Raw genomic sequence first — 22,340 nt, 5'->3', positions numbered from 1 at the left:
AAAACTGTCATCAGTAAGAATTTTGTAAGTTTATAAGTACAGGCAGCCAATGTAAGGCAACAATAAATGGAATACTCATGAAACAGCAGCTATAATTTCTATAGTATTACTCCTTTTGAAAAAGGAATAGCTTATAAAATATTTTAAAATAGTCTTTCATGTAAAACTTTTTTCTGCATGATAAGCTTTAACCACATACGTACAGTCTCCACTTTTGAAGAATCTAAGTACTATGTACCCTGGTAAACATCTATATGACTATTTTGACTGTGGATTCTTTGTTCTTCATCATGATTTGTATGTTTGTGATTAAATGTGAAATTCTGTGGTTTCTACAACATCTTGGAATTTTTGAATAATGGAGGTTTATTTAGTTGCTGAAATGCATCATCTGTTTAGTATTTACAATCACAAACATGTTCAACATTTGTTAAATGTATTATTGCTATTTATTGCTTTATACTTATATTTTAAAGAACATTGACAGTTCTTCTAGAATTACTGAAAACGTCCTTGCTATAAACTTCTGTCTATGAGAACTTCAAAATTTTTCGGATTTTGGATAAATGAGACCATAAACAACACATATGTATCATGAATTTATATTGCAGAGAAAGTATTGTATTACATAACTTTTGTAAAATGCTAATTTTTGAAAATACAATAACATATTCAGTAAACCTATAAAAATTCTTGTAGTGAGATAAAAGGATCTGAAAGAGGGGAGCAAAAAAGGAAGCAGCATCTTTATTGATTGATGCACCAGTGAGTGGAATATTTGAGATCAAGTTCGTGGGATGTATATATAGACATAAAAACACACAAATATGTTTGACAGTGAGGTGTTAGGGAAAAAACCAAACGGACTGTAGAGAACGATGTTGTTCGAGGACATCAAGATCAAGACATGATGCAAGTTTTTGGGACATTTGAATACTTGCAGATAGTATAGCAATGTGGTCTATCCTTCAGTAAAGGAATGAATGAAGAGCTGAAAATTAAAAATCTTCTTAATATGTAGTAGATGACTATCTACAAAGATGAGTGTTATATGTGCATCAGACATCATAATACTTCTATCAGAACCATAAACTATTCAGGTCAGTAAGTGGTGTAACAAACAAAATGGAGCAAATTCTTTACAAGTGGCAGCAATGTACTGCAAATGGTATGTAAATTAAGAAATGATTTCCACCTGGTATGAACATCAGTATTTGAAATGATCTTCACCACTATTCCTCCACTACTTCTCAACAGTTAAGATAAAGGATTAGGTATTGAATTTAGGAACTATTCTTCACATAAAAATCATCAGTGCTTGCACAAAATTCCATATACACACTGTAGTGACACTTTTAACTATATAATTTAACAATGGTACATCAGTAACAACAAAATTAAAAATAAATTCCGCTAGTATTTTTAAACCTGTTTCCATTCTCGTTTTATACAGCCTTCTTTTCATCTGATCACACACAGTAAAAAATTGAGAGGGAATTATGTGCTGAAGATATATGAATAAAAGACCATTGTATGTTTAATTTAAATGTTTTTACTGAGTGCTTTTTCTTGTCTGAGGAAAATTTGACACATAGGACTTTACAATCCTAACATATAATAAAAATAGATGTACTTATATATGTATGTGCATATGTATGTATGTTCCACACCTCCTCCCAAACAAGAAGACTGATTTCAACACAACTCTGTAAATGTATCAGTTACTGTCTAGAAAGAATCCTCAGGGGCTAGGGGTGAAGAAGAAGTGTAGCTCACAATGTATGAATATCCCAATGTTATTCATTGAATGTCTGAGAATAAGAGTACTTAGTAACATGTAATGAAGTTTACACATTATTTCAAACCTTTACAAAAATTTTCTCCCTGATAATCTCCACAAAAATGATGAAAGGTAAAAAGTTTTTCACATACTACATTTTCGTTGTTCATGCTGTAAAACTGTCATATCAAGCATGACGTTTTAATTTATTGTTCTCTACTACTAATAGCATTCATGACACATTTTGAAATCAGTATCCACATTTTCCACCGAATACACCTACAAAATTATATCGTTTTATGACACATAGTTCAGGAGATATGATGTCATAAACATTGAGCAGAGTGAAAACGAAATTCCAGGGTGAAATTCGCTAGCGATACAGGTTGGCAGAGTGTACAATTATGTGAGAAATGTATGAAATATCTATGGTATATATGTGAAATATATGTGACTTGTGTACACAGGCAAAGCCATAGGTAAAACGCTCTTCCAAAATCTTGGACTTATTTAAGCCAAAAATGGTACACATATTATTTACTATCTGGAAAGAAATGCTGTGAGGGTAAAAACCAGGAATATCCTACTGGTATTGTGGTGATAGCATGGAGAGAGAAAAGGTAGACGAACATGGACAGGATAGAGGGGGAAGGAGGAGATGGTGAGGTACAGGGAAGGAGATGGTGGGCAGAGAGGGGGGGATAAGGAGGAGATGGACAGGGACAGGGTGAGTAGCAAATGAATGAAGAATGGGAAGAGGAGATAAACAGCAAAGACGAGAAGACAGAGGGAGAAGGAACGGACAGACAGGGGAGGACGAGATGGGCAGAGGAAGAAAAGAGGGGGAGATAAAGAAATAGAGGGGAAGGAGGGGGTGGGCAGAAAGGTGGTGGAGGAGGAGATGAACAGAGAGAGGGAGTGGACTTACAGGAGAGAGGAGGAGATAGAGGGGAGGAAGATATAGACAGAGGGAGAGGAGCAGATGGATCGAGACATGGGAAGAGAAGATGGCTAGAGAGAGGGGCTAGGAGGAAATGGATAGAGAATGGAATGAGGAGGGAATATGTACAGAGGGAGGTAGATGGACAGAGAGAGGAAGAGAAGAGGATATACACACAGATGGGGAAGGAAGAGATGGGAAGGAGAAGATTAGCTTAAAGGGAGTGGGAAGGAGATATGGGGAGGGGGGGGGTGAAAAGAGGATGAGAAGCAAATGGATGGGGAGAGAAAAGAGAAGGAGATGGACAGAGACAGGGGAGGAAGGGGTGTGCGCAGAGGGGGTGGAGGAGAAGATGGACAGAGAGAGGAGGAAAATGAAATGGAAAGGGAGGAGGAAGAGATGAAACAGATAAAGGGGAGAGAAGAAGATGGACAGAGAAATGGAAGAGGAGAACATGGATAGTGAGGTAGCGAAGAGGAGATGGACAGAAAGAGAGAGAGGGGCGGATAGAGAGGAAGAGGAGATGCACAATTAATGGGTATAGGAGGAGGACAATAATAGGGGGAGGAGACTGAGCTAGAGGGGAAGGAGTTGATGGATAGAGAGGGAGGAAGGAAGGAGGAGGAGATGAACAGAGACAAGGGGAGGAGGAGATGGACAGAGAGAAGGTGCAGAAGGAGATGGACAGTGAGAAGCGAGGAGGAAATGGACAGGGAAAGGGAAGAGGAGGAGATGGGCAGAGAGAAGGGAGAGAAGAAGATGGACAGAGAAAGGCAAAGGCCGAGATGGACAGTGATGGGGGGAGGAGAAATTGAACAGAGAGAGTGGGGAAAAGGAGACAAGGAGGAGAAGATGGACTTAGAGGGGGAGGAAGAGATGGACAGAGGGAAAAGTAGCAAATGGACAGAGACGGGAAGAGCAGATGAACAGATAGAGGAAGGTGAGGAGCTGAGCAGAAAAGGAAGAAGGAGAAGGCTGACAGAAGGTGGAATAAATGCATACAGTGGCAACATTGGGTTCTCAGCTAATGCATTTATACAAGAAACAAGAATAAAAGACATTAATCTCCATTTTATGTGAATCGTTGGTAGTCATATATTTCTGGTTACAGTTACATTTGAAAGATGATAGTGACACATAAAGTGAAACTGAATAAATTGCAGACAACTGTAGTCCTAACTGATAACGATTACTCACAGAGAATGATAAATTAAATTTTATCAGAATTTCTGTGACTGACACACATAGAAATATCAGCAAAATACCAACGTTTCCATGGAATAAATTCTGGGAATATGCAAAGAGTACATTCCTGATTTATGCTGTGTCGCAAGTAACAGTTCTGATAAAATTTACGGTAGTTAGGAAAAGTAAGTTGTGCAGGCATAAGGCAACAAAGAAAGGAATCTGCCCTACAGATTCGCCTAATCAGTGAATATAAAAGGTCTCTTACTTACAAAAGCTTTATTTGTAAGCTATATACCCAATCAGACACTGGATGTGACCATTTCGGGAGATTTATCACATACAAAAGATACAAATTTAGTTGTGTAATGGAGCTATGTAAGTGAATATGACGAGAAAACCCAAACATGTTACAATAGATTTCGATAATCGGCGTTGTAAACGAAATGATTTGAAAATGGGAAGACATTTGTAGACAGTCGACAGCAAATCAGTAAACGAGTCCCTCAGTGGGATTCATAATGAGATCTGCGAAAAACTGGTGAGATAAGTTTGTACTTTTAGTTTGTGTAAACATGCTGGCTAACTGCCTAAATTTTATTCTTTCCTCGTGGATAATATTACTACGAAATACAGGTCTGGTAACTGAAGTATTCACGTAAATCAAAAGAGTCCAAAGAATTTTATGTATTTTAGTTATCCTACTTTGCACAACAATCCCTTCAGGAATTGATCCATTTTCGTTTCCGCACTATTTATTATAATTAAATGTGCAAATACATTGACATAAATGTTAAAACAAAAGAACAGGTCTTGATCTTTCAAAAGGTCAAATGGCAATGGTGATTTGTCATACGAATTCAATTACGTTTTAAGAAACTTTGATTAGTGTAATAAATAGCGACCATCTCAATGATAAAATAGCCAGGAAAGATTTGAACCAGTGTTATTTGGACAGTGTCGGAAAGTGCGGACACAACAGTAATTTGCTGATGGTGTTTCAACACAGACCATAATTTGTAAAATTTTTCCTCGAATTGATTAAGGACCTTCGATTTTAATTCATTTGAAAGGCATAAGATAGAAACTTCGGTATTCGTGTGATGACTTACATTGTGGATTTCTAGAATTATGCCATCGGGTTGCAAGCTGCAGGGTTCTTTAAATGTTTGAAAGATGTATTTAACTGCTGAGGAGCACCATTATAGTTGTCTGTGTATGGAAAGCACGCAGAGTTTCTTTTATTGTAGGCTACTAGTCACACCACCAGGATAAGTGTTACTGCAGGTGCGTTCACGATCATCACTGTTTTGGTTGGCAGGAGAGCCAACACTGGGTTACTAGAGGCCGAAAGGCACGCGTTTTAGCTCACGCAGGCTGGCGTGAGGTCTGGAACAGGACAAGGAAATTAGAATTTAGAAAAACGGACGTAGCTGGTGGAATACTTAACTTTAATCCGTTAATGAAGAACGTCGGTCTTGACGGTACATAATTCACAATATCAATAGTAACTGATAATGGCGCCTTTCTAGGTCGTAGCAAATGACGTAGCTGAAGTCTATGCTAAACTATCGTCTCGGCAAATGAGAGCGTATTTTGTCAGTGAACCATCGCTAGCAAAGTCGGTTGTACAACTGGGGCGAGTGCTAGGAAGTCTCTTTAGACCTGCCGTGTGGCGGCGCTCGGTCTGCAATCACTGATAGTGGCGACACGCGGGTCCGACGTATACTAACGGACCGCGGCCGATTTAAAGGCTACCACCTAGCAAGTGTGGTGTTTGGCAGTGACACCACAATCACATCATACCTAAGGAAATGTTCTCAAGAGATCACAATACTAAGATGTTGGCGACAAGCTGTAGGAGCAAACTCGTGGGCTATTGCAGCCTCAATTACTTTCGATCAAATTCTTCTGGTCGTATTACAATTCAAGCTTTAGACAATGACCCAGCGTTTTGGCCCCCATCGCATGCAAGTGGCCTAAAACACTCAATATTGCAAACCCTGAAGTGGGACACAAACAAAAGTGGCCAAAATGTGGCTTCATTACTTTATAACACGATACTCTTTAGAACGAAGAATAATTTTGTGGATGAAGATTGTTAAACAATTTTTTTAAAAAGTTAACAATTTGTAGCAGTTTTGGAAAAGTCTGTAACTCACCAATCACTTTGTTTTGGTTAAATGTAGAAACTGGTAACAGAAAGATTTTCAAATCAAACATGACTACTCACAAAAAAGGGTGGCACTTGATTGTTTACCAAAACAAGATTATTTAACATAGCTGTGGTATGAAGCCAGCATACATGATATGGGTAAGAACAACTATCGAAATGATAACTGTTCCAGTTGACTTCTTCTACTATCCATTATACTCACGTAAGAAACAGCTCCGAATGCCTGAGAAAACCTTTATTCACTACTAAGTACCTCTCCTATAATATTTAGGGGATTCTGATCAGTCCACAATCGCTGAGAAAATTTCATAGGTGATGCAAAGTTACTATATTAGGTTTCTCTGTTAAGTAGATGGAGCAGATGATTTGCATTCCTATATATCAAGCATGTACATAAGGCTTGTTGACTACAAACAGGTTTGGCCTCTTTAAGGATTTGCACATACATACTAGAATCAGGAATCATTAAATAGATGTAACCACAATGGACCCGAAAGGTACGAAGCACTACAAAAATAGGAAAAAATATCTGCATGCTCGTAAAATGATTTAGGAGAAAGTGATTACAAATCTCTGACAAATATAGAATTATTCATTTCGAACAGTAAATAAATAAATAAACGAACTGTCTCTCAGTTACAAATGTATGACGGATAAGGTTCTGGAGAATATGTTCTGAAGAGAAAAATTAAAACCCATAGAGGCACACTTTGTTATATAAATTATCAGAAATCTTTTTAAGAAAGCACACAATGGGTATACGTCAAATCCCAACGCTGAAGACAGACAGAACTCAAGTGAAAAGCTCTTGGCTAACGAAGAACATTACGGAATGCCTTCAAAAAGCTACTGTAGAAAAATGTTAAGAATGGGCCTCTTTTAGATCTATACATATTGTGGTCATGTGTTTGCGCTGTCAGTGCCACGAAAATTATTCCCCACACTCAACAGAACAGGGATTCAAACAGGTAACAGCAAAGTGAATAGCAACTCAACGTTCCTCGACAAAGAAAACCCAATGGACGTTGCCAAAAATCAACTGCCGTATTCAAGAAAATATCTTTGACAAAGCTATCAGTTGAAATCACTAAACCTCGGAAAGGTCTATGAGTCTGACAGAAATTGCAAGTTAAATGCTCTGTTTGAGAAGACAACTGTTTGCAGACACTGTAAAAGTGTACAGATCAACTCTACCTATTTAAAAATGCGGAAGAACTTAACTCTGTGTCTAGCAGACTATTTAAATGTCCACGCACGGATACAGAATTGATATCCGGTCTACCGCAGGTAAGTGTAACAGGCCCATCGTTTATGTTACATATTAGTAATACAGCTGAAAGTAATAGTTGCAGTCTCAGACCATCTACACATAACACTGTTGTGTATGAAGAAGTGTTAGCCGATTAAAAAAATGTAGAAATGTACCGTTAGATCGTGAAAAATATTAGCCTTTCGCACAGACAAGCAATTATCTCCTTCGGTAGTTCGGTAGTTCACTACCGTAAATAAGCATTATCCTTGACCAGACGATTACTGAATCACAACTAGATTCAGGTATCTCATACAAGAGATTTCTAGTACAAATATGTAACTAAACGAAGTGGAGGTACCTCATAAACTAAGTGTTAGATGAAACAGGTAGTGACTACGATTGACTGGTACTGTAGTCTGTTTGCGAAAGTTACAACATATTAAAAACCGAAAAGACCAACACAAGAATACTGCAAGAGAAAATGTTCATAAAGCACTAAGACGACCTGTACTAGCATAATAGTCGCGTAGTGGCTGTATATCAGGTCCCTTGGCAGATGATATCGAGCGTATGAAGAGGACAGTTCGAATATTGTTGCCAGCTTTTTTTTGTCTAGAAATAGGTAGGTGGGAAACGTTGAAAAACCTTATCTGCCAGACGCTCGAAGAAAAACATTATTTATCGCGCAAAAACGTATTTGGAAAATACTAATAACCTGCAGAAAGTATGAATATTCCTCTGTTCTCTGCGTATTCATTGACTACAGATTATGAAGATAAAATTTCGACTACCAACAGTTAACAAAGAGGAGCATAAGAAATAATTATTCCCATACACTGACTGTAAGTAGTAAGAGAGGGAATCTTAGTCTACAGTACAAAAAATGTACCACCTACCACAGACTTAGAGGATCCACGGTTAAAGATGTAGTTTCATTTGTAGATATATCTTAAAACCGTTTGTTTCGTCATAAACTTGACCCAAGTTTACGTGGAGTTCGTTATTTTATTCCGTACGTACTCTTAGCGGCAACATTATCCCACACCCATAAATCGAACAGAACAACGGTTTTTAAAATAAGCAAAAGATAGAAAGCAGACTTAGGACAAGATGTTGTTGTGCCAGATGCATGTGGCTTGTTATAATCTAGTCTCCCACACGAAATAGACTGTAAATTAAAAATCTCACATTATATGTAGACTTCTCACATAGACTAAAGGTCTCCGTGGAAGAATCACAAGGTTTTGAGTCCTTCTGACATAAACGACTATATTATCCCATAAAATGTACTGGCTTCAGTCCATAACATACATATGTTGTTTTTTTTGTTTTATGGCCTCCTTTCTTCGCAGTTATACAAATTATATAGCACTTTCTTGACTGGAATAAAAGGCTTATTAATACTAAACGTATTTCGCTCTATTGTAAGGCATCTTCAGTGATCACTGTAACAACACGGATTTTTTTTTACTATTTTGTTTGCTAGGATCACCAACAGTTCTCATGCTTTCTCTTACTACTATAAAAGTATTAAATCTGTGCGTTACGCACAATTTTTTTGTTTCTAACTTCGCTCACGTTCACGTTCTGTGGTCGCACGCAGCACTTTCACTAACAGCAAATGTATTCACGTTGGTGATTTGGAAATTTGTGGTAAGGTCCCATGGGACCAAACTGCAGAGGTCATCGGTCCGTAGGCTTACGCACTACTTAATCTAACTTAAACAAACTTACGTTAAGGACAATACACACACACACCCATGCCCGCCGACAGAGGACTCGAACCTCCGACGGGGGGAATAGCGCAAAACATGGCAAGGCGCCTCTGACGTCACGGCTACCACGCCTGGCTGCGAGTTGTAAAGGTTCACAGCCATCTCCTCATTTCGTGTGCTTCGTTTTGGTATTGCGGGTTGCGTCGCTGTTTTGGTTTGTCTTGGCCATATCGGGAGTGTTTGCTATTGCTGCGTGAGTGTGTGTGTGTGTGTGTGTGTGTGTGTGTGTGTGTGTGTGCGCGCACGCCTGCGAATATATATAATTATTTTAAGGGCATGATGCATCCTTGCTTGTGTGTGTGTGTGTGTGTGTGTGTGTGTGTGTGTGTGTATGAGAGAGAGAGACAGAGAAAGAGAGAGAAAGAGGGAGAGAGAGAGTTTGTTTTTGTTGAACTTCTACGTGTGTAAATTATTGCTTTACTATGGTTCAGTGGTGGATGATCTAGGATTGGTTTATGCCTAGTTTATGTGATACTATCTGTGTGATATCTAGCGGGTGATTATTTATTTACCGTGTGTTTTATTAGCTTAAATAACGTTTGGTTGCTACTGTTCATTTGGTCATTTAATGTGTCGGTCTTTTCTTATTATTTATTTCCTTTCTACAACCTAAGACGAAAAAAACGACTTATTTCGAAGTAATTATTCGAATGGGACGGTTATCGGTAGCTGTGATGTACATTTACAGAGAAACAAATCAGTATAGTTTCATGAGATTGGATTATTTATTCAGGAAAGAGCGCTTCACCCACTGAACAAGTCGGCTAAGCTTTTGTCCACCTATGGCCCTTATGCAAGCAATATTCAGCTTGGCACAGATTGATAGAGTCCTCCTGAGGGAAGTCGTGCCAAATTTTGTCCAACTGGCGCGTTAGATCGTCAAAATCCCGAGGCGGTTGGAGGGCCTTCCCCATAATACTCCAAACATTCTCAGTTGGGGAGAGATCCGGCGACCTTAATGGCCAAGGTAGGGTTTGGCAATCAAGGAGACAGGCAATAGAAACTCTCGCCATATGCTGTCGGGCATTATCTTGCTGAAATGTAAGCACAGGAAGGCTTATCATGCGTTCAACAAAACGAAGCACAGAACATTGTCGAAGTTCCACTGAGTGATAAGGGTGCCGTGGATGGCAGTCAAAGGACTCATATTATTAAAAGAAATGTCACAGCCGAACATCACTCTTGGATGTCAGCTCTTATGGTGGGTGATAGTCAGGCTGCTATCCAACCGTTGTCTGGGGTGTCTTAAGACACATCTTCTTTCTGGAATCTCACTGACTGGAGTAGAATTGGTCATAAGTGAAGAGTTCCGCTCCGAACTGTGCCCTCATGGCCAGCAAATAAGTATCCTGGAGACACACTGGACAGCAGTAGGAGACCATCATGACTGTCGCCCGCCATACAGCCCAATAACGAGGAGTGATTGTCTGGGATGCCATTTCTTTTCACTATAGGACCCCCTTGGGGTGCCGTCTGAGGCACCCTTTCAGCACAGTCGCACATCAACGTTATTCTGCGCCCCGTTTTGTCGCTCTTCATGGAAAGCCATTCTAGGTATACATTTCAGCAAGATTATGCCTGCACGCACACAGCGGGATTATCTTTTTGTATTCGTCCTTGCGAAAGCCTACCTACGCCAGCATGGCTACCGGATCTCTCCACAATTGAGGACGTTTGGAGCATTATGGGTAGGGCCCTAAAAGCGGATCGGCATTCTGACTATTTAACGTAGCATTTGGATAGAATTTCGCACGATATGCGCCAATTGGACAGAAATTGGCACGATAGGTCACAGTGGTACATCCGTCAACTATATTATTCACTTCCAGCCCGAATTCCTGCTTGCATAAGTGCGTTATTCACTTGCTCAATTCGTGAAGCTCTTTCTCTTGAACAAATCGTTACATCTACCGATTTTCATGCTATTAGGGTAACATCTTCATGGTGTGTCGTTGTTTGTGCCTTAAAGTGTATTACTGCTCTTTGAATTTGGAAGTTCTTTTATAGGGTAGGAGATATTTTTTCTTGAATCTGAGTACTTTCATGTGGGTTTCTATTGTGGTAGTGTGAATATTTTCGTGTCGTTGATGTTCTGCAAAAATTTGACGGCTTCTGCGACATTTCCATGTTCTAGCATGTTCTTTGTACATTATTTCAAATGTTCTGTTGGTCTGCTCTAAGTATGTAACATCACAACTGTTACACTGAAGTTGGTAAATGCCAAATTATTTGTATACATCTGGGCCATCATCCCTCTTCAGACACTTCTATATTGAGTTAATGCTTTGGTATTCTATTTTCACTCCTTATTTCTTGTGGATTTCCTAATGTCGTGTATCAGTCTGTTTATGTATTTGAGTGTGCACCAGCTTGTCTGCTGAGTTTTTGTGTTGTGTGGTGCTGGTGTTTCTTTTACTTTTTTCTGGATTTTTCCTGTTCAATTTTGTAATCTGAGATTCTTGGTAACCGTTATTTTTTGCTATCCGATTTATTACGTCTAGCTCTTTGTTATGGCTGTGTTTGTCAAGTGGCACAGTCTGAGGTGCGTACACCTGAGAGCTGCTTGTTTTTGGGACTGAGGGTGGTTAGATGATGTGTCTGTTGTATTTTTCCTGTAAATGCTGAGTAATGTTTGGTTATTCTTTGTGGTGGCTACATCTAGGAAGCTTTTTGAGCCTGCTTGTTCTTTCTCTAAAGCAAACTTTATGTTTTTGTGATTATGTTTGTAGATAGTTGTTCTATCCCATATTCTGATTCGTCTACCAAGATGAGGATGTCATCGATGAACCTCCATAACTATAGTATATTATATTTTCCTGGTACTAATTTCTGAAACATTCCCTCTTCTGTAATGATGAATTCATAGCTGTCGTGAAATGTGGGATCCCACTGGCAAACCTCTTCTTGTAAGAAGAATACTTTATTGAATTAAAAGTAGTTTTGGTCGGTAACGAGCGGTGGGAATATGCTTATCTCCAACAGGCAATCCTTCTTCTTGCAAATACAATTCGTTATTAAATTAAAAGTAGTTTTGGTCAGAAATGAAATGCAGGAATGTGCTTGTTTCTTTTATAAGTTCCTTTGCTAACTGATTGTTCCTTTGACTGGGATTGTGGAGCACATGTTTTCTACATCAAATGAACACACACTTGATGACAGAACAAAAGCTCATATGAGATGTATGTAACCTAATGCTTCAAAACTCCAGATCTAGGTAAAATTCACAAAGTAAATGCTCGTGTGGTACTGACGGTACATTATAGAAAAGCACCCGCATGCATACATCCTCACCCGACATATGTTAGAGGTACTCACACAACAGCATAAAAAACAAAACGACGTAAGGGTGAAAAGCACACAAGAACTAATGAACAACATGAAAGGCTTTTATACGGTTCAAATGGCTCTGATCACTATGGGACTTAACATCTGAGGTCATCAGTCCCCTAGAACTTACAGCTACTTAAACCTAACTAACCTAAGGACATCACACACATCCGTGCCCGAGGCAGGATTTGAACCTGCGACCGTAGCGGAAAGGCTTATATATTTCAGAAACAGTTATATTGTCTCATTTGAGATAGACAACGTGTACTCTCAATTCCAGTCAGAAAAACAATCAGGATAGTAGAACACGACCTAAATACTTAGAGCCAGTTACAAAAGTTAAAAAACAGAGATAAGTACACTCCTACATCTCTTTACCGACCAAAATTTCTTTGAATACAATAAAGCATTCTTCTTACAATAAGAAAGGTTATGAGTGGGATCCCCCATTTCAGGAAAGTTAGGAAATATCTTCATGGACAGAACAGAAGAAAGAACACTCCAGAAAATAATATCAGGAAAATAGCATATACTATAATGTTAGACAAATCAGTAAATGGGACGGAAAAACTACACAGAGACATTAACACAATACAAAAAAACGTGAAGTGCCCTTTCGAGAAAGTAAGAGCAGGTCCAGTAATCTTCCCAGATATATGCAAGACAAAACCAACACTCATTCAGATTTTACAGGAAAAACACCACAACAGATACAATACTACATGAATCCCAAAAACAAACAGCTCTCAGATATAATTTCCAGAGACTAAACAGAGTGCCACTATGACAACACAGCTGTAATAAGGTGTTGGATATAATAATTCAGATAGCGAAAATAAGCAATAGCAAGAATTTCAAGTTAAAAATTGAATTCAAAAATCCAGAAAATCATAGGAGCAAAAAAAAAGACACCACACAAATCCACAGACACACAACATCCACCACAAACACGTGCAGACACCAACAACAAAAGCACTCCACAGCAACGACACAACACAGAAACGCCTCAGGAAAGATGTACACATGCACATATTGAAACACGCGGAACAGGGAACGTCCTAAAGAAACAAGGAATAAAACAGCGCACCAAAGAAATAACGCACTACAAAAATGTCCAAATAACTAACATGACACTAGACCCATAAAAAATCCGGCCTTTATCAACTCCAATGTAACTGTTGTGATGCTCTATACTTAGGGCAGACCAGCAGAATATTTTTTATAAGGTATAAAGAACATGAAAGAGCATGGAAATATGCCACCAGCCGTTCAACGTTTACTACCACCAACATAAAACAAAAGGCGTATGCAGCCAACAATATTAAAACATAGTACGCGAAATGGCGAGATGGCAGTGGATTTTCACTACACACTTTAGTGTTATTGACAGTATGTGCAAAAAAACTTCAAGAATGACGCAAGAAATAATAAAACCTTGCGTAACGATACTAATGTAATACTGTTTATAGTAGTAAATTCAGGCACGACAACTGTGCATGATCCTAGCAAACAAAATTATTAGAAAAGGCATATTGTTACAGTGAGCACTGAAGGTGCTTTAAAGTGAAACGCGTTTGGTCTTAATAAGATTTTTAACACAGTCGCAAAAGACGGTAGTAACCCACATAAATTAATGACATACATCAGTATAATTTTATGCAATTTAACCACGATTGCGCGAGTCTTCAATCAGCGTGTGTGTGACTACTTACGATTACACGCACAATAAATGCAAGAGCTTTTCTTTTTTTATGGTGGTGACAGTTACTGAGTGCCTACCATAGCTGTTGCTGTGTGTCAGGCCTATCGATCAATAGCATTTGGCAGAATTGGTAGATGATTTTACTGCCACTTCATATTGCCCGTAAATTAGGCCTGGGCCGTTGCGGAAGAATAGCATAAAACCACTGTAATCATTATAATTAGCGCCCTCAGATAGGTCTATAACGGTTGATGTGAACTCTGTCTCTACTGTCACAAAGAAGGAATCGCTCTACGAATATTATCTGCTTTGAAGTGAACCCAATACAGATCTAAAATTTGGAAATTTGTTGTAAGGTCTTATGGAACCACATTGCTGAGGTCATCGGTCCCTAAGCTTACGCACTACTTAATCTAACTTAAACTAACTTACGCTAAGGATAAAACACACATCCATGCCCGAGGGTGGACTCGAACCCCGGCGGAGGGAGCCCCACGGACCGTGACAAAACGCCTTGGACCGAGCGGATTCTAAAATACGCAGCACGCTAGACCTCATTACGATGTATTAATGTTCATATTCTATAAGCTGTCCACAAGAGACGGTTGGAGAAGAACTACGCATTTATTTCGAATTCTTTGTTCTCTGTGTCATTCAAAACATATATGGTAACAAATACGTTTGAAGTTCATTTCTTTATATTCCTGTATCTGATAAGGCATCATCTACCCTAAAATACTCTTAATTAAAAGTATAGTGGTACAGAAAATTACGTGAGTAAATGGTATATAGTAAATTTTTAGTAGATCACAGAAAAGAGATTGTTTTTCTAAATACTAGCAAAATAATAAATATTTTTACACTTTCACCTCCGAATTACTGGCTTAACTACTATAACAAATACTCTTCGTATCTCATTCCGCCACTTTACATCATTCGATAAAATTCCACATTGTTCGTTGCTTGAACTTTAGACAGGTTGTCATTCATATCTTTCTTTTACACTTTTCTTTCGTCTTTCACCTTTCTGTTCTCCCATATTCTTATTGTAGCGTAAGGTTTGTTACTGTACCAGATTTATTGTAACGTAAATCGATAATATGCTCTCAAGCATTGCCATTATAGTCCGTGAGACGAGTGATTGGTACTGACAGTTCCGGCGGGCAGACGGCGCTGTTGCCGAACGTGGCTCACAGCACGCGGCGCCCTGTCTGCTACACGCATTCTCTAGCAGCAGAAATAAAAGCGAAACAAAATACAAGTCGTATTGGTACGCGTGAATTTATTTAAAGTTGATGCTTGAAATATATTAACTCGAAAACTGATAAGAGCTATTTAGTACAAGTATCTAAGATGCTGAAACATAACAAAGTTATTCGTTAAACTGCACAACTGAAATGAAAACTATTTTCGCAAGTTGTTGAACATTAGCAGTTTTGGTTTCCATTGTTAAGTATTAGCATTATTAATTTGTTCTACTACAAGCTACAGAATAATTGGTCAGTGTATTAAGAGTTATAATCTGAAGAAATTACTCACAATATGATGATCTGGTTGTAGATCGATAGCAAACTCCCTCCTTACATTCCTGAATACGTTGTAGTTACTGTAATGGAAAAACACCACTCACATCACTGTCAGAATCTGATTTGACATTGTCTTCCTCAGCACTACTCGAACTATCACTGCTCTCTCCCAGATGTATAATTAAATTTTCGATGCATTCTTCCACAACCCCTTCGGTTTTGGCCGCCTCTCTGATGGCACTTGCAGTGCTGTTTACAATTTTAGCCCACGTCTCGCTTGTCACTTTATTGATAGCTGCTGGAAGGAGAGTTTCCACTTCAGAGATCGTGAATTTTTTTTTGTTTGCAGCAATGTAATTTTTTATCTGTGCCCACACTCCTTCAATTGCATTGAAGTGACAGTGGTATGAAGGAAGCCGAACGATTTCATGCCCGTGCCTTTTAACAATCTCGTCAATAACATGTGTTGGAAATTAAGGTTTCTTTTGTGCCACAATTTCGAGCAGTTCCGCCTTCCTTAAATCTTCTCTGAAATAGGTTGGTGCCTTATCGTGAACAACGGAATGGTAAGGCGCATTGTCCATAACAATCACTGATGGATTTGTCAGATTCGTCATAAGCGATGTCTCGAACCATTCTTGAAATACTACACTGTTCATTTCTTCATGGTAATCTCCCGTCTTTTTTGACCGAAACATTTTCAAGCAGTTTGGCACAAAACCTTTCGATGTTCCTACATGTAAGACAATAATACGCCCTCCTTTGCCAACAGGCACTGCCATTGTCCCCTCGGACGTTCCATCATTCCAGCCTCTACGTAAAGAATGGCTGGCATTGACCCAAGTTTCATCTAACCACACTATACTTTCGAATTCCACACCCATGATCCTGCGCAGAAATCTGCACCGCCATGCAACTACATCTGTCCTTTCCATTAATATTTTGCGTCCGTTAAACAGTGAATAGCTGAAGCCTATGTCTTTCAACACTGTACGCAATGAAAATTTGCTCCCTTTAAAAAGATTGTCTTTCTGAAGCGACACCTGTAATTTAGATAGAGTGGGATGTTCCCTTCTCTTATAATAGCTGTATATATGACGACGAATAGCGTCTTTCTGAAAATCGTCCAAAGCTGTCACCTGCTTATTTCTCGGTCGCTTCTTTCCTGGTGTGTGCAGCTTTGTTCTGCCACTCTCGTCACAATCTACACTATACTGTTCTTTCCCTATCTTTACAACAGTGTTCTTACTTATTTTCAATGCTGCTGCAGTTCTCTTCACAACCTGAACAACAGGAATCAAGGGCCCACCTTAGTCCTTTTCTTTCTCAAAGTAATCCCTCACAGAGCACACGAATTCACGGGCCTGGGTGTGTAGCACACTTTTCTTCCTCCGTTTCACTTCTTGTGTTGGGCTGGTACTACCCGCCGCACTAGACATTGTTTACAACGAAACATAAACAAAGGAACACTAAAAACAACAAAAACGAAATAAACTGCAAATTCAACATCAGACAAACGACGAACGACCGCACCGTGTGCACGCGAGACACTGGTAAGTTTCATAAGCGCGCGCGACCGGGTTTCAGAGTGGCAACGTGGCCCTTGCTACCCGCTCAAAGTCAGGCCGTCGTTGGCTGCCTGCCTGCGGTCGCTAGGCAACGGAAAGACGCTACCGAGCTGTCAATACCAAAGACTCGTCTCCCAGACTATAGCTATTATGTGAAAATATGGATGACTATATTGCAAAAACGACTGTCTAGTCTGACGTAAACAACAACCTGAACGTTATAAATTACTAAAATCTTAAATGATCCAATAAGTACATAATGTGGACTGAAAATAGACAACCACTCATATCATGGCTGAAGTGTTTCAACAGTGTACAAGCTTATAAATAAGAACATGAACATTGTATTTCACCGTTCGAATTCCTCTACCCAATGAGTGCTCGCGCACGTACGCCACACACACACACACACACACACACACACACACACATACGCACATGATTTCGTAACCTAAGTCTTATTTCGCGAATGTTTCAAATTATCTAAACTAGATTTCCAACATTGACACTATGCAGAGGGCCACACAATTTTGTTTCATAGTTAATACTTTTAACTGTTACAGCAAACGAGGTACTGAAGCAAGTATTGTGTTCTTAACTGGAACGAGATACTTTTTATTAACGCCTTTCGCAGGCTCTTTAAAAGACTAGTATAGTGATATGGTGTTTGTTGCTGATGGCAGTGACACTTTTTACGAAAGTGTTCTAGAAATATGTTAAAACTGAATGCTAACTGGGTCAGAACCGGCTATTTCAGTTTTAACAGTGCGAAGTGGGGCCTCTCTCTTTATATGCATGAAGAAGTTTGGCTTATGCAATAAGCACAGAGTTTATTTAAAACAGATTTCTTGTTGTCGATCTTGATTGCATTAATTTCTTAAAATACTATTAAAAATGTATTTAAAATATAAATAACACTTAAATTTATAAATATATTTAAAATCTTGTTTTAAAAAGTCAAACCAATCAAGACGGGCAATAACAAATGTGTTTCAAGAAGTGATGGCGCATTTTTCCCAAAGACATTACGTCAATCTTTGTAAAATGTATTTCTTTTCGGCCCTCTATATGACGTGGACATTCGGTCAATTACGATTTTTTGTAAATGGAACTATACACTAACTTCTAAAGCACCAGAAGACGCTTAGGAAACTTATTTTAAATGTGTGCACATGCTCATGTTTAATTGAACAGACTGCTGCAAGAGACCCCACTTGGCGATGTTCGAACAGTAAAAGGTGATAGCGGCCGCCTTGCTCTCAATTTTAGAACATTTCTAGGATATTTTTGCGAAAAGTTTCAGGACCAACATTAACAGAAATTATATCATTCTACTCGTCATTTCCAGAGCTTTCAAATGCTGGTAAAAAGTATAATGTTCCATTTAAAAAAATCTATAGCTGCCTCAATATCGCTGTTGATAAAAAGAGCAAACGTAGAACAGAATTGACTGCCGTTCTTCGTACCATCATTCTCCGGTAACTTTGTTTCGGTATATTGTACCTGGCTCGTTCACGAAATAAAATAAGTGCTACATCTTAAGCGAATCACCCTGTATAGAAAATGAAATTTTCACTTTACAGCGGAGTGGGCGCTGAAATGAAACTTCCTGGCAAATTAAAACCACATGCCGGAGAGAGGTTCGAACGCGGGATCTCTGCCTTTCGCGGGCAAGTGCCCTAACGCCTGAGCTATTCGAAAAAGACTCACTACGCATCTTTACAGCTTAACTTCCGCCAGTGCCTCGTCTCCTACCATTCAGACTTCACAGAAGCTCTCCTGCAACACTTGTAAGACTGTCAAGGGTCCTGATTTCTAGTCTCGGTCCGCCATGCAGTTTTAATCGGCCAGACAGTTTCATTTCAGCACACACACACACACACACACATATATATATATATATATATATATATATATATATATATATATATATATATATATATATATATATCGAACTCAGGAACCTTGCCAGTCTTTGCCAGTCTTACATGTGTCGCAGGAGAGCTTACAGAAGCCTGGAAGGCAGGAGACGAGGCACTGGCGGAAGTTAAGCTGTGAGGACGCGTCGTTAGTCGTTTTTGGATAGCTTATGCGGTAGAGAACATGCCTGCGAAAGACAGAGGTTCCAAGTTCGAGTCTTGCTCCGGCATGCGGTTTTGATCTGCCAGGAAGTTTCATTTCAGCGCCCACTCCGCTGCAGAACGAAAATTTCATTGTCTATACAGGATGAGTTGCGTAAGATGTAGCACTTATTTTACCTCATGAGCGAGCCAGGCTCAGAGAGAGAGAGAGACTGCAGTTCCAGTAATATGTATAGCTCCTATATATGTATATACAGGGTGAGTCACCTAACGTTACCGCTGGATATATTTCGTAAACCACATCAAATACTGACGAATCGATTCCACAGACCGAACGTGAGGAGAGGGGCTAGTGTAATTGGTTAATACAAACCATAAAAAAATGCACGGAAGTATGTTTTTTAACACAAACCTACGTTTTTTTTAAAATGGAAACCCGTTAGTTTTGTTAGCACATCTGAATATATAAACTAATACGTAATCAGTGCCGTTTGTTGCATTGTCAAATGTTAATTACATCCGGAGATATTGTAACCTAAAGTTGACGCTTGAGTACCACTCCTCCGCTGTTAGATCGTGTGTATCGGAGAGCACCGAATTACGTAGGGATCCAAAGGGAACGGAGATGGACCTTAGATACAGAAGAGACTGGAACAGCACATTACGTCCACACGCTAACACCTTTTTATTGGTCTTTTTCACTGACGCACATGTACATTACCATGAGGGGTGAGGTACACGTTGGACGGGCGTTTCATAGGACGTGGAGGACGCATAAATTGGCCATCCCGTTCTCCTGATCTTACACCTCTGTACTTCTTTCTGTGGGGTACGTTAAAGGAGAATGTGTACCGTGATGTGCCTACAACCCCAGAGGATATGAAACAACGTATTGTGGCAGCCTGCGGCGACATTACACCAGATGTACTGCGGCGTGTACGACATTCATTACGCCAAAGATTGCAATTGTGTGCAGCAAATGATGGCCACCACATTGAACATCTATTGGACTGACATGCCGGGACACACTCTATTCCACTCCGTAATTGAAAACGGAAACCACGTGTGTACGTGTACCTCACCCCTCATGGTAATGTGTATGTGCGTCAGTGAAAAAGACCAATAAAAATGTGTTAGCATGTGGACGTAATGTGCTGTTCCAGTCTCTTCTGTACCTAAGGTCCATCACCGTTCCCTTTGGATCCCTACGTAATTCGGTGCTCTCCGATACACACGATCTAACAGCGGAGGAGTGGTACTCAAGCGTCAACTTTAGGTTACAATATCTCCGGATGTAATTAACATTTTACAATGCAACAAACGGCACTGATTACGTATTTGTATATATGTTCAGATGTGCTAACAAAACTAACGGGGTTTCATTTTAAAAAAACGTAGGTTTGTGTTAAAAAACATACTTCCGTGTATTTTTTTATGGTTTGTATTAACCAATTACACTAGCCCCCCTCCTCACGTTCGGTCTGTGGAATCGATTCGTCAGTATTTTATGTGGTTTACGAAATATATCCAGCGGTAACGTTAGGTGACTCACCCTATATATATATAACGGACTGCAGTTCCAGTAATATATGTAGTTCTGTAGTAGAAGCTTAGATGCTACGTTCAATTCGTGTTTGTGGATTTACTTATTGCTCAGTGCCTCATGTCATCAATACAATGAGCGTTCTCCTTCTTATTTATTACTCATTCCTCATATTTCACCAAAGAATTTTTCACTGTCGTACTAAAGAGATATTTTCCTATTTTTTGTGGGAAACACTTTAATGTACTACTTTCGTCACCAGATGTGAAACAAATATATACATGCAAAGGACATGTGAAAGAGATAACTACGTTTTAACACGTTAATAACTATTGATATTAAGTTCTCGCTACATATTCACAAGTTGAGTCATACAAAAGTTAGAATTCAAGCTTTAGAGGATCTTTAACACTATTCTCATCTATGAAAAACAATCTCTCACTTTTCAACATCCGAGAACACTACGTTGGTAGTTGGCTGTCGTGAGAAAGTGTACAACACACATTAACAACGACATCAAAAATCTTATTCTTTTACATATATGAGATAAATTTGTGAATTGTTGTTTGAAATCATATTTAAAAAATACAACTTAGAGCTATCATGTTACATATTTCCTATACAAAATACTGTGCCTTAAGTCTTTGTGCAGAAAAACTTACCCACGGCGACATTTCATGTGTGTCCGCATTCCTATGGTGATAGTTTAAAATGAGTATCGTCGAAACTACGGAAGACGCCACCATGAACATGATACAGTTGAAATATGTACCTGTAAAATGGGAATTCCTGTTATTATACGTTCTGGTATTTCTTGACTCCAAATAATAGTAGAATGTCAAGGTTTGTCTGTTTAATTAGACACTAGTTTTAAAAGCCAAACTACTGAGAGACTAAGGACTGCAGTTTAAATATACTCGGAGAAGACAGTACATTTACGTCATGCCTACACACTTCTCTCAAATGTTTTATTCGAATAACGTGCATTTTACTTTCAGAAATTATCTAACAAAGTCGCATTAATAGAAAAATTTTATTGAACGATAATGGAAGGCTTCCAGAGCCTCCGGTTTATTACAGCTTATTTCACCATATACGTAAAGCCATGCATGGATAGATAATACGTAAGTATACAGTAAGACGTCAATAAATAGATAAAGTGAACTGAATGTTATACCATGAGATTGGTGCACTTTATTGGGATGTATGTCGTACAAAAGTCGTGATTTCGTTCTAGTAAAGGTGTACGTGTACATGTGTGGTCTCCAGTGGCGTGTACACAACGTACAGCTGTACTAGTAACATTCATTTTGTACGTATACCAAAAACAGTGAGAAAGAAGAGCTTGGAGTCCTGGTTTAAGTTCACATGCTCAAGCACTTTAAACAGATCCGGATAAATTGCGACGAATCTCCCGAAAGACTCCAATTTCCTCGCAAAGGCGTGGTAAGCAGTGAAAGTTACCTCACAGAAAAAAATTTGAGG

General features: G+C 39.1%; 1 protein-coding gene across 1 annotated transcript in view; it reads right to left on the bottom strand.

Moving 5' to 3' along the window:
- LOC126484874 (neuronal acetylcholine receptor subunit alpha-7-like) overlaps positions 1-22,340 on the bottom strand; it is a 392,787-nt gene that overhangs the window by 201,582 nt on the left and 168,865 nt on the right. The window contains exon 10 of the mRNA XM_050108470.1: positions 21,518-21,627. Within this exon, the coding sequence (XP_049964427.1) occupies positions 21,518-21,627 (110 nt within the window). The remainder of the gene's footprint in view (positions 1-21,517; positions 21,628-22,340) is intronic.

This window comes from Schistocerca serialis, chromosome 6 (genome assembly GCF_023864345.2).
Source record: "Schistocerca serialis cubense isolate TAMUIC-IGC-003099 chromosome 6, iqSchSeri2.2, whole genome shotgun sequence".
In the NCBI taxonomy this organism is placed as follows: Eukaryota; Metazoa; Arthropoda; class Insecta; order Orthoptera; family Acrididae; genus Schistocerca; species Schistocerca serialis.
This window is presented reverse-complemented; position numbering and strand designations above follow the sequence as displayed.